The 13,387-nt window shown below is 45.5% G+C and overlaps 2 protein-coding genes across 8 annotated transcripts in view; one reads left to right on the top strand and one right to left on the bottom strand.

The window, feature by feature from the left end:
* Positions 1–13,387, top strand: part of NEURL3 (neuralized E3 ubiquitin protein ligase 3) — a 106,515-nt gene that overhangs the window by 80,942 nt on the left and 12,186 nt on the right. The window contains exon 6 of one of the 5 annotated variants that reach the window (XR_012325593.1): positions 2,727–2,848. The exons of 2 other annotated variants lie outside the window; for them this stretch is intronic. The gene's annotated coding sequence lies outside the window, so the exon portion shown is untranslated. Of the gene's footprint in view, positions 1–2,726; positions 2,865–13,387 lie in introns of those variants that run through there. 2 more of the 5 variants (XR_012325592.1, XM_033838091.2) reach the window with 2 other exon arrangements.
* Positions 1–13,387, bottom strand: part of NCAPH (non-SMC condensin I complex subunit H) — a 47,146-nt gene that overhangs the window by 9,671 nt on the left and 24,088 nt on the right. For all 3 annotated transcript variants that reach the window (XM_019931111.3, XM_033838089.2, XM_019931112.3), the window contains exons 9-17: positions 12,934–13,157; positions 9,267–9,415; positions 8,532–8,638; positions 8,055–8,177; positions 5,494–5,604; positions 3,886–4,059; positions 2,806–2,919; positions 1,495–1,583; positions 949–1,024 (exon numbers count right to left, since the gene is read on the bottom strand). In XM_019931111.3, the coding sequence (XP_019786670.2) occupies positions 949–1,024; positions 1,495–1,583; positions 2,806–2,919; positions 3,886–4,059; positions 5,494–5,604; positions 8,055–8,177; positions 8,532–8,638; positions 9,267–9,415; positions 12,934–13,157 (1,167 nt within the window). The remainder of the gene's footprint in view (positions 1–948; positions 1,025–1,494; positions 1,584–2,805; positions 2,920–3,885; positions 4,060–5,493; positions 5,605–8,054; positions 8,178–8,531; positions 8,639–9,266; positions 9,416–12,933; positions 13,158–13,387) is intronic.

Raw genomic sequence — 13,387 nt, forward strand, 5'->3', positions numbered from 1 at the left:
CCCGCACACCTAGAGCCCATGCTCTGCAACAAGACAAGAAACCACAATGAGTAGCCCACGCACCGCAATGAAGAGTAACCCCCACTTGCGCAACTAGAGAAAGCCCGCATGCAGCAACGAAGGCCCAATGCAGCCAAAAATAAAAAAAAATAAATAAATTTATAACAACAACAACAAAAAGCTTAGCAGCGTTACTTTGAACGTGTCTAGAGATGCTCACGGCATATGCTACAGCCCAGCCCACAGTCCTGGGGACACTAAAGGACACCAAGTCTCAGGCAGCACCAAACGCATGGGCTTGCTGGCTGCCTCGCTGGGGTGCCTCCCGGGAAGCGGGAGTGCCACCAGCCCCTGAGAAGATGGGTCTCGCCTGCTCCTCAGTGACTGCCCCACAGCCGCTCAGCCGTCGGCTGGCCGGGCACAAGGAGGAGCCGGCACACTGTCACAGTCAGCACTCCTGCTGTCTCCCTCCTGCGAAAGACATCTCTAGTCCCGAGACATCCTTCATAGCCCATGGCGGCTCAGCATTGCTGGCGCTGCCTCTACGTCTCTGCTCTCTCCCTGAGTCTGTTTCCATCCAGCCTCATCTCTCCCCTCTTTTCTCCGCCACGTTTCCCACGTGTCCTGACGTTAGCACTGGCAGGATTTGGCCTTTAAAGCCTTTGACACCCAGTGATGCAAAAGCACCTTATGTTTCAAGTTGGGAACTGAAAGATCACAATTTCAGCATCTAAAATTTTCCCATTTGGGTCCTCTTCATAATTTTCATTTCTAATCATACCTGTTGGCCTTTTTATAAGTTACTTTTAGGTGTCTGGTTAATCCTGTGGGTTGAAGGTACCACATAAGTTGCTGTATTTAAGGTGTCCTATGAGGCCGCTCATGAGTGACAGAAAGCTCCAGCAGGTTGGCACAGAGAACACGCCCACGCTTACCAGATTTACCCACCTTTTCATTGGCTAAATGTAGCAGACATGCAAAGGCCAGAGGTATGGAGAGGTTCTGAGCCATAAGGGGAGGCAGGCTGGAAAACAAAGAGGCTAGTAAGTATTTAGCTGTCACTGCAATTCCAGGAACAAAGGCTCTTTCATCAAGTATGAATACACATGGTCAGTGAATAAACTAATGAGAAATAAACATTTCAGATGCCTTTTAGAAGCAGGTTTTTCCAGTTTCTTATTTGGAAATAAAATATTTCCTGTTCCATTCCAGCCACTGGTGCAGAAAAATGCCTTTTTAAAGGTGGGCTACATTAACTCATTTATCAATGCAGAGAAGAAACAGAAAAACTGTGAGAAGTGTGAAAATGGCACGTTGTGTGCAGAGGGGGTCTGTCATACCAACAGCCTGGGCTGGCGCTCCCTCAGCTGGGGCTCGGAGGAGGAGGGGGCTGGGGGAAGCGGGGGAGTGGGGAGGGGAGGGGGAGGAGGGGAGGAGGAGTGGGGAGGGGGAAGGGAGGGGGGAGGGGGAGGGGAGGAGTCTGTTGGCAAGCACCTCTTCTGCAGGTCCTTTGTGAGCCCACTGAGCTTCTTGTCAGCCACCTGTACTGGGTCCCCTGCTTCTCCATTTTCTCTGTGGTTTGCCTGACAGAAGAAAGGACACTTAGAGATCAGACTAGGCCCAGTTCACTTTTGAGAGAGCAACATAAGCTTAGAAAGCTGTATCTCTAAAAAGAAAAGCCTACATCAGAATGAAACCAAAACAATTTCTTCGGTACATTTTGAAGAAAAAGGATCCATAGAGGGACCCAGTACCTCAGCCCTGGACCCTAACACTGACATCGACAGGGGTGGGGGGGTGGGCGGGCGGACAGGACTGGGTGATAATATGGATGAAACATTGATAATGGGCACTGAAGTGGTCATTGACTATACTATTTTCTACTTTTGAATATTGTCATTAGAAAGAGTTTGTTTAAATAAATCTATATTAACCAGAATCCCTGGAGGACAGGGTATTAGGAGTCATTTAAATTCAAAGGTTAAACAGAACCCTCTTCCTACTTTTTAAAAAGTACATTTCTCTTATATTTGCATCCCATCCCATTTTAATTGATAAAACCTTATGAATATGACTGAAGCTTTATCTGACATCCAAGACTACAGCTCAGGGTCCTTAATCAAATCATGCATTTTCACTTCTCAACCAGCAGGGGAAGGTATAATAGAACGTGTTGAGTTTGGAAAGCTCAGAACATTGAGCAGAAGTCTAGATGAGGAGATGGAAAGATTCTAGTTAACCAGAAAGTTCCATTTAGTTGGAACAAGTTAATCAGGGTTTCACTTTGCTCTAAAGGAGAGACAATTTGACAGCATCATATATATACATATATATGTATACATAATATATATAACTACTTTCCTACTTTCCCAAATCAGAATTATTAGATCAAAGAGCTTAAACATTTTAGGGTACCTGAGATGTTAGAAGCTGCTTTCCAAAAGGGTTATTTATCAACTTAATTTGCACCAGCAGCGAATAAGTACTCCAGTTCTTCCTCTAACTCCATACTGAAAAATGTTGTTTAATTGCTAAAGCTGTTATTTTAAAGCAGCATAAAGATGCCATCATTTGTATTTTTTGATTACGAGCAAGACTGAGTAATGTCCCATACACTAGTTTACCATCTGTATCACCTTTTGTGTGACCTGCCTGTTCATATACTTGGTTCATTTCAGAGGTGTGATGTCTTTCTTGTATTTCTGAATGAATGCTTTCCACGTTAGGGCTACTCATCTAGGAGCTCAGACACAAGCCGCACCCTCCTCCATGCTGGGCACCTACAGAATGAGTGGAACCCGTTACCTCTGCATCCGCCTGCTTGGGGATCTCCATCAGCAGACTCCACATGCTCTGCTTCAACTTCTTCATGTCCATCTTTTTGGCAGCCTTCGCATACTGAATTTCAATTTTATTTACCTGAAATAGGTATGTGACGAGTAAAAATAAGCATAATAAAGAAGCATTTACCACCAGCTCTTTGTAAAAAGAAAGTCTGGAGTTCAAATAATGAAAAAATCTAGTTTATACCACAGAGTTATAGAGCTTTCTTTGGACATACACAGAGTCCTTCATTTCAATCTAATTTATTTTTGATCAAGTACAGTCTTCGTTAAGGATATCCTGGAATTCCAGTGTAAGAGATAAGTGAATCAAATGTATATGAAAGCACCAAGCCTGTCACTTGGTAGGGAATAGATGCCTGATGTATGATAATTTAATATGAGTTGAATCTGGCCAAGATTTTCCAGAGCCAAATAGCTAGCCTTACCCAACCAGCATAGAAACCCATTTTGTCTGCCTGCACCCTTCATTCACATAGTTTGCTTGTGTGACTGGCTCACCCCTAGTCATATGGCTTATCACAATCTTTGGAGAGATGGCTAGTTCCACACAAACACAATTAGCATAATTAGTCCAGTGGCGCAGTGGTTAAGAATCCGCCTGCCAATGCAGGGGACACGCATTTGATCCCTGGTCCGGCAAGATCCCACATGCCACGGAGCAACTAAGCTCGTGCGCCATAACTACTGAGCCTGCACTCTAGAGCCCGCGAGCCACAACCACTGAAGCCTGCGCCTAGAGCCCGTGCTCCACAACAAGAGAAGCCACTGCATTGAGAAGCCCACGCACTGCAACTAAGAGTAGCCCCTGCTCATCGCAACTAGTGAAAGCCTGCGCCCAGCAATGAAGACCCAATGCAGCCATAAATAAATAAATACATAAATAAATGAATGAATGAATGAATCAGCCACTTAGAGAGCAATGGGTTAAAATCGAGAAGGAAAAATATCAAGTTCAGACCAATGTGACTCTCATGAAAGATACAAATTAAACAGATCTCAGGCAAACAATATCAGATATAATTCTTGGCTTCCTCTTTACCTTCTGGGGCTCAGCGACCAGATTTGACTCCCCGTAAGTGGTGATATCTAATCCTTGGACTTCAGGCGCGTCATCGTTGTCTTGTGTTGTCGTAGGTGGATGGCCAGAATGGTCAAAGGTCCCAACTGGTCCCACAAATAAGTCATCTGACTCTTCATAGTCACTGTCAGCAGCCTGAGCAAGGAAATAGCTCTTCAAGTTCGGCAGAGCTGTTTGAGGGGCTTAGAAATATCCTTGAAACAGATTCCGTACACAGCAAGAGCAGAGCCCGAGAGTTCGTGACATTGAGTCAAACCTAGAATGGACTTCTAGGTCCTCTAGTCATCTTCCTGTTGCACATACACCCTACTAGAGAGGCATCTATTAACTAAGCCCTCTGGAGTGAGAGTTAAAAGGAATTCAGTAATCACAACAGCCAGTGTCCCTCTGCTTCTAATGGATTTAGGATTTCATTTTACAGAAAGCACTCCTGAAATACCAGAGACGTGACCTGTCGGCTGGCCACAAGCAGGGGTCCTGCTGGGAGCCAGTGAGAAAGTCATTCTTGGACTGAGCCCAGCAGAAACAGACCAGGTCTCTGGGGTGGGGCCCAGGAACTGGGTAACAGGCTCTCTGGGTGACCCTTAGGCCTACTGAGCTTGAGGAGCATTGGGCAAGAGGCCAGTCTGGATTTTTACTAAAATGTAACAACCGGGCTGTCCTGGTGGCGCAGTGGTTGAGAGTCCGCCTGCCGATGCAGGGGACACGGGTTCGTACCCCGGTCCGGGAAGATTCCACATGCCACGGAGCAGCTGGGCCCGTGAGCCATGGCCACTGAGCCTGCGCGTCCGGAGCCTGTGCTCCACAACGGGAGAGGCCACAGCAGTGAGAGGCCCGCGTACCGCAAAAAAAAAAAAAAAAAAAAAATTAAAATGTAACAACCTAATTCTCTTCCAAGCAAGAAAATAAGGTGAATAAGCTATTCTTCCAATTCTTTCCCTTCTCCTCACTTGCAGGGACACAGATGGAACCTAATATTTCCCCCCTATCTGTTATATTTCCATCTGCTATCTCATTCATAGAGTCATAGAAGGGATTTTGAGATTATTTAGTCTAACTAAGATCTAAAGATGGGGAGTAGTTTGCACAAGTTCACAATGTGAGAACCAAAATCAGAGCTACAAACCTGGTCCCCTGAGATCCATCCTCTACACTTTCTTTTTCCCCATTAGGACACACCGTCTTCACATGTCTATGTGTTATGTCTCCCCAGCCAAAAAATATTAGCTTGTAAGAGTAAGAAGAGTGTTTCTTTTCCTTTGAAATCCCAAAAGAGCCAGGATAAGTGCTTTGTACAGGCTCAAGATTCCATCCGCATTTTGACAGTTTACTGGAGTATGTCCACTTTTTTCCTGTGTACAGAGCTTAGAGTAAGGCAGGCCAAGGTTCTGGCTATTGCCTCAGCTCTGCTCAGTTCTCTGATGCCTGGGGCAGGGCAAGCACCCACAAACCCCCACCTGATTCAGAATTTCCTATAGTCATCTGCCATACAGGAAAGGGCAAGAAGGGAAGCAGGAGAGAAACACCCTACTGCTTAGAAGGGAGGACAGAGCTCTTGCCCCCGTTTACCTGTGATCCAGGGCAGAAGTTGGAGGTGTCATTAGGGTTGTTGTAATCATAGTCGTCAATTTCTTCACAATGCTCGGTCCCTGCCCTCTGGCCTTGGGCCATCTTAAGTAACTAGAATGAAGGAAAAAACAACTGCAGAAAGCAATTTCTAGAAAAGCAGCTAGTAAACTAGGTTGGGGAGATAACCTTAGTTCCTACGATCATGTCCCAGAACATTAGGGTTTTAAGGGCCCTGAGAGGTCATCTAATCCAGCCAACTTCCAACTAACCATACAACTCCACTCTAGAGCAAGCCCAGTGCAGCAAGGCTCCGAGCCACCTTCCATCCCAAATACACCAGAGCAGCCGGTTTGCAATTAGGTCTGCACACAACTTTATTTGAAAGTGTTCCTTCACTAAAAACAAAGCCACCTACAACTATCTGAAAAGAAGTCCACTTGGTTGCTGCTTGAAGAATTCTGACAGAAAACTCAATCACTACTTTAATTCACAGGCAGCTGGTCCCATTCCTGGGCCATCACTGTTCCCCACATAGCTACAGGGAGAAACCCGAGCTCTGCTCCCTGCCACCACATCTGCGGCTCTTGTTCCGCCTGTGAGGGCCTCACAGAGCAAGTCTGCCTCCTCTTTTGGAAGTGGCTGTCGACCAGAGCCCTTCAGATTTGCAGGCCCTTAGGCCACTGATCCTCACCTGGGGTGTGTGTCTTTGGGGTGAAGGAAATGGAATTGAAGGTGTGTACAGTTTACAGAAGCACATTGAATATTTTAATATAAATATATACTCCAAAAGTAGCCCCCCAAAACCCCTCAGTGGTTTTGTATTACAAATCCAAAAATAAACAATAGATATTTATTAAGAAATGCCCACTTTCTTCCACTTTCCTTCATATGACACAATTTCTAGATCCCTCTCCATTTAGAATAATACTCTCCTCTGGACACACTCTAAATTGTCCATAGTCTACAAGAAATGTTTCAGGAAGGGTACGTGACCCCCCTCATGTATTGGGTGGTTGCCATTAGAATCACCCTTTAAGATCTTAAACTGGATGGCTGGTTGACCTGTATAGTCTCTAGCCAGACTGAGTGTTAATAGTCCAGTGTTTACTTTCCAGTGTTTAATAGCCATTGTCCTAGAAGGACACCTCCTGGAAGGACGAGGTGAGGAATCTCGGGATCCTGCTGCCTGGCTGCCCTACTACACATGCAGGGAAATTTGTCCCTGTGGATAATCAGAAGCAGGAGTTCTTTCCTCTATAAGAAACAATTATGGAAAAAGAAACACAGAAAACTCCTGGAGTGCAAGAATCAAATGACTCTGTTCTACAACCTTCACATCTGAATATGCAAATTACCACCTAAGCCACATTCTTCAATGTTCATAGTAAGGGCCTGAGGAAGGAGAAGGTGGCTTGTGGCCATGGAAAGCTGCTGGAGCTGGGCCGGGCTCAGTGGAAGTGTCCTACCTCTCCCTTCAGCTCCCCAGCAGCCTGGCTCTGCTCCTCCGCCCCAGGGCTCTATGTTCTGATTACAGCAAGCAGCTGCTGGCATCTAACCGATACTGAACCATGACCACAGTTACTACTACTGCTGCAACTCTGTATCTTTCTGCATTTTTTTTCTTTTTTAAAATTGAGGTATAATTGACATGTAACAGTAAATTACTTCTTTCTGCATTTTTAAGAGTATTTTTGCTAAGTGAACAGTATTGATTATAAAGAAAATTATGAGTGTTGGATTATAAAAACAGAATGTGAGATATCAGCGAATTCAGGGAACTGTATACATATCATTAAGCCTTGTGGAGAGACAGGCAAGATAAGGAAGAGGAAACTGTAGACTGTTTGTATACTTGACACCACAAGATTAAAACAACCAGGAATGCACATGAGTAGAGGGTCCAGATAAAACAGAACTTAGCATGACCCACTGCCTGGTTACCCTGGCAACGGGAACACCCTCTTGCTGCTTAGCATCCCCAGAGAGGCCACAGGCAAATGAAGTGAATAGCGACTGGGGTGCACACTGGCTAGCCTAGAGAGCTCACCTGAACAGTCATAGAAGGAGAGCAGGCAGGCTGTGCAGCGCTAGGGAGCCCCCGAGGACTGGCACCTACGTCGCCCTGCATGTCACAGTGGGCTCACGTCTACACCTTGATCATGGGGAGGCAATGTGGGCTGGGGAAAGCACCTGGCTAGTAGATCCACAACTATCATGAGAAGGTGAAAGAATCAAGAAATGACTAACAGCTTGTAAAAGCCTTGACAAAAGGTTGTTTATCCCCCTCGCATTTCGGCAAGTAGGCCAGAGTGTCCAGAAGTCCAACCAGGTGAGGTATTTCCAAGTCTTGAGTGTGCATCTGTCCTGTGAGTTTTTCCCTCCGGCTCTGCCCTACCCATGCGATCTCCCGGTAACTCCCTTGGGCTAACATGAATTCCTCCTCACGCGTTCTCCTTCTCCTGAAGGGCGCTGACAATCACACTACCCGCCACTTGATACCTCTGATGCTAAGAACAGGTTCAACAACAACATGACCTCAAGGAACCTAAGAATAGCCTTACCCTGGTGCCTGGTTTGAGATGCAGCTGGACAAGATTTTCAGTCTCATAGTGGAAATCTGTAGGAAGAGTTGTGGCTCTCCAATTCTGGTTCTCCAAAGTGGACTTGGTCAGAACAGTAGCTGCCTATTAATTAAAAAAAAAAAAGAAAAGGTAGTTTTTTGGCATCTTTAATAAAAATGGTATATATACACACTTTTTTTTTTTTTTTGGAAGGAGCTTGGGAAGAGGTTGAGCAGCACTAATCTTCCTACTTCTGTGTAAAGGAGTGATTCTGTTAGACCTTATTCATATTGATTCTCTCTGCCACTGAGTTTGGGACTATTTCTTAATTCCTTCAGGGATTGAGGGAGAATGAAGCCATCCATTTACTCTAAGAGTTAAATTTATAATGAATTTTTAAAAAACACATCTAAAAGGGAAAGAGGAGTGCAAAGAGTAATTTAAGAAAGCACAAATGATAATAAATCCAGCACAAACCTTTGTTTTTCGAAAATATACATCAAAGTCAATATCATCGTCAAAGTCGATTTCAAAATCCTTCTTTGTGGTCTTCTTTCTGTTCTCTGAGTGCGAGGTAGTATCTTCTGCAGAAACGAACACAGATGTCAACACTGCTCACTTCTGTGGCCTATTTACTCATCTTGCAAGATCACTTGACAGCCTTACCAACCACAAGACAGCATTTGTGTCTGAGCATCATATCAGCACTAGGAAAGGCAAATCATACACCTAATATTTATCCCTATAATTTGTGTTTTTGACAAGAAAACAATACTAAAAAGATATGCTAATTAATCACTTCTTTTCAAAGAGAGAATGCAAACATTTAACACTGGCACAGCACTTCAGAGGGCTGCACAGTGCTGCCGGTGCAGTAACTCGCATGGCCCTCTGGAGCCTGGGGGTGCATTCCCACCTCTAGCCACTGTTTGAAGTCACATGGGTGCTGGGGGAGGACAAAGTCACAAGCCAGCTCTCCTGACCCTGGGGAGGGTCCACTCACTCTTCCCACTCACAGGCTTCAGTCTTAACTGACCCCTCATCCCAGGCCAGGCCAACTGACTGTCCAACCAGGAGGCTCCTTATCTGTGTATTTCTACAGCTTGTCAGGAGGTACAAGACAGTGACCGGCATTTCCCTTCTTAGGCTGAACTGCTGACTGGCTGGTCACCTGCACTCTCTCTTCTTAGAGTTCCGTCTAGAAGTACATACGTTTGTGCCGGAGTCTAAAGCGCCAGTGCTCCGGGCCAGCCCACATCGACATGGTTCGGGGGCTAAAGTAGGAATACTCTCCAGGTTTCATGGATAGAAGGGGACACAAGCTCCAAACGTCTCCATCCCCGAGGGGAGTCATTTCTTCTCTGCAACACATGTGAAACCATGTTTTAACATGTACAGTCATGCATGTGTTGATATATACAAGACAACCGTGTATTTACATGTAAAGCAGCATATGACGCAGCTGCAGACTCTACCTACTTTTCCACAAATGGGCAACATTTCTAAGAGTAAGTCCAACATAAATACTTCATCATTAATAAGCCATTAGTTTTTACTTAATCAGTGCTTTTGCTTCTCTTCATTTTATAATACGATCATATCTATATAAGTACTTTAGATGTTTCAAAGTGCTTCATAAAATGAAGTTTACCCGTTTGAGAGACAAGAAAACAGAAAGTTGAGTTTTTATATAAGACTGCACAGCTAGTAAAAGCCAGAACTGGGAGCTGGACTGAATCCCAGCCTCAGGGTCTTTCCACACACAAGGTTTCCTGCCACATGACATGGTAACTGCGTTCCTTCTTCACCATGCTTCCATAAATGAGGGCTCCGCTAACACTGCTGTAGTTCCTACTGAAAGTGAAAAACATGTTATTCTAATTTATGTTCCCCACATGATTGGGGCCCCCCTTATAATCGATCTGTTAAACCATCTAGCTTTACTCTTTGCTGCGTGTGAAGTGCCTAACTGGCTCGTCCAGCATGGCAATTTTGGGTTGGTTTTTCGCCCTTTCTGCAAGGTACTAGAATGTGTGAGGTAGCTTTCACCTGAAGGCCCCTGCCAGGTCAGTGCTGCTGTAATGCCCTCTAAGGGTAACGGCAGTGAGGAAACTTCACACAGCGAGGACCTTTTCACCTGTATTGAGCCATATATAAAAATCTCCTTTACATCAAGCCTATGGAATAAGCTAAAAAAGCTTTAAAAGAAGGAATTTGCCTTTATCTATAGAATCTTTTTTTAAAAACCAGTAAACTGTATTTGTATATTTACTGTGTGATGAAAACTTAATTTTTAAAATTAAACTATACTAGGGACTTCCCTGGTGGCGCAGTGGTTAAGACTCCTCGCTCCCAATGCAGGGGGCCTGGGTTTGATCCCTGGTCAGGGAACGAGATTCCGCATGCCCGAATTAAGAGCCCGTGTGCCACAACTACAACCCAGCGCAGCCACATTATTAATTTAAAAATTAAATTAAAATATACTTAAAAATCCCCACTTCTAGTCTGTAACTGCCTAGCCTGTGTTGTTAAGTAATAACTGTACTGCATTGTACTGCATTTCCCCCAGAGGGAGAAAGAAGACAGCTTCAGAAGCATCCCCACTCAATTCTCAGATACTCTCCTGTTAAAGCGAGGGCGATTGGGAGGGCAATTTATTGGGAACTTACGGGCAAAGCTCTAAAGAGCTTGGCTCCCATCTTCTGAGAGTCTGTGGGCCAGAACCAGACTGAGGCCCTTGGGGCTTGAACTCTAGCCTTTTAATAATTCTTTCAATACACAATGCTATGTGGCAGGCACCCTACTGGTCCCAACTCCCCCACTCACCAACTAACTTAATCCACAGCCCACTCCTCCATCAGGCAGGCTTCTCTCTGCCCTCTGGAGGGAGTCTTTGTTTCTTCTACCCACCCCCACAACCACAAGTCCCCTCCTTCAATGTAACACCAGCTCAGTCATGCTGCACTACTACCTGCAGGTTAAAGGTCTCCCCAGTTAAGTGCTCTGGGATGGATCCTTCCATCCACAGCTCATTACGTGCGGCCAGGATTGGCCAAGGGTGCTGGGCAACTCCCAGCTCCACCCCATTTCCTACCCTCTCTAAGCCTGTTTCCTCACCTGTAAAACGGGGATAACAGGACCTAATTATAAGGCTGTTGTAAGGATTAAGTGATTGTACTTTATATATTATATAAATTATTTGAAATAACTCAGGTAAGGCACCTGGCAGAGTGTCTGGCACGAAGTCAGGATAATAATGAGCTCAGTAAACATCAGATACTACTATTATCATCTAGTCCCAACCGTTCACTTTATGGGTGAGAAAACAAAGACCCCAAAGATCATGCCACTTGTCCCACATCTCACAGCCATCCACAGCAGGGTCAGGCTTCGTTCAGTGCAAACACTTGCTGAGCTCCCAGGAAGCTCCCTATCCTTATGCCACGGGTAAGGATTTCAAGATGGACAAAACCCTAGACTAGAACCTAAGTCCCCTGCCCCTAATGTGCTCGCTCAGTAGGATGGAGTCTAAGATTTTGTTCTGTCTGGAACTGGGGAGAGAAATGGAGACATCTGTTCAAAATAACCATCTATGGTTATACGGTTACAACAAAATAACAAAATGGAAGTGACTAAAGTCCTTCACTACACCAGTTCCTCAGATGTCACCTCATTGTTTAGCAAAAGTGATAGCTCTTCTCTGACATTTGAAAATGGTATTAAAAGACCTCATCCCTCCAACCTGCCTACCATTTCCCACTTCTTAGAAGATAGGATGGGAAAAGGGACAAAATCACAGGTCTGGTAATAGTAAAAATCAGGAGGGGAGGGTTCTAAAAGGGCCTAGGGGGTAATTTTTCCTTGAGGTCCAAACTTTCAGCCCCTTGACTTCTACTCAGATCTGAAGAGGCATTATCAATCTAATCATTCCCCCCATGGGGAGACAAAGTGAGCTCAAGAAAGCAATCTCATCCTGGAGACACTCAAGCAACGCTCTTGAAGGGATCTTTGCCTCGGTGGGAAATTATACTGGACAACTTCTAAAGTTTCGCACATACTAAACCAGCTTGCCTGTCCCCACTCCCAGGTTTTCCAAGCTGCTGCTACAGGCACAGGGTTATCAGAGGATCTGTTTGTTCTAGTCTCGTGGAATCTGCTACACCCAGGCCCATTCAAGACCTTTAGAGGCCCTCGGCACTGCAGGATTGTGGGATCCTGCTTGCAGACCATATTCAAAATTAAAATGATACTAACCTATTAAGTACATATAATAAAGGCCAACGAAGTTCAGACTGCCTTATGGCGCTATTAGACTAATCAAGAATCTAAATGACTAGAGGCCAATCCTACCGTCTCCCACACCCCATATGCTCATTTCTACATGCTTTTTTAGTTTTCCTTGCTTTGCTCATCCCCGGTCTACCTATCTAACGACCAACACTGCCCAGACCCATCTCTGCCCTTTAGGCAGGGGCCACTTTCTTCTGGTAATCAACACATAAGCCTGTTTTCTGTCTATAACTGATATGGAGTGATTCAGCCAAAAGCCAGACCATGTGCAGGGTGTCGAAAGGGAGCACCCTCCATGCTACCAAAATGGAGGTGGTGAGGACAGCCACCAATGAAGTAGCTACTATAACCCAGCACTTTATGCATTTTAGTTCTATGCTTATGGACTCCTGCAATGTCAGGTTTATGCCCAATAAGTGGCTGAGCTGACATTCAAAGGCAGATTGATTCCACGGTGAGTCAGAATGGCTCAGCCTGTGTGACAACAGCACAGAAGCCCAGCCAATCAGAGAGACGAAATTAGACTGTCCCAGCAGGAAATCTGGGAAAACTCCTACAGGAACATTTCCCGTGGCCCTGAGCGCCTTACTGGCAGCTCTGAACATGGCAGGGCTCCTTCCAGCTCCCGAACTTGGTGTGATCCGCAGCTGCGGTGTGGTCCCCAACTGCGGTGTAGTCCGGTTCATCATTGGCATCAAAGTCATCCTCCAAGGCCCCAATACGGAAGTCCCCGCAGTCGCTCTCCTCCACCTCGGCATTGATGTCAAACACCTGATCGTTCTTCTTAAACTTGTCCACCAGGGCCGACACCGACTGGAAGGGACAAAGAGAGCCCCCAGTTCTCTGCATTCCCGTCACCACCCCCGCCACTGCTGGAGGACCGCCCCCCCCGCCCGCACTCCCTGGAGCCAGTGTTCTCACAACAGCAAAGCGCTGAGGAAGTTTATATTGTGCGGCACAGGATGAAGCTGTATTGTCGTTAGGCACATTTTGTAAAACATGGAACAGGAATCTGCATCCTTTAACTACATGTTTAGAGAAGA

The sequence above is a fragment of the Tursiops truncatus genome, chromosome 14 (genome assembly GCF_011762595.2).
Source record: "Tursiops truncatus isolate mTurTru1 chromosome 14, mTurTru1.mat.Y, whole genome shotgun sequence".
Classification (NCBI taxonomy): domain Eukaryota; kingdom Metazoa; phylum Chordata; class Mammalia; order Artiodactyla; family Delphinidae; genus Tursiops; species Tursiops truncatus.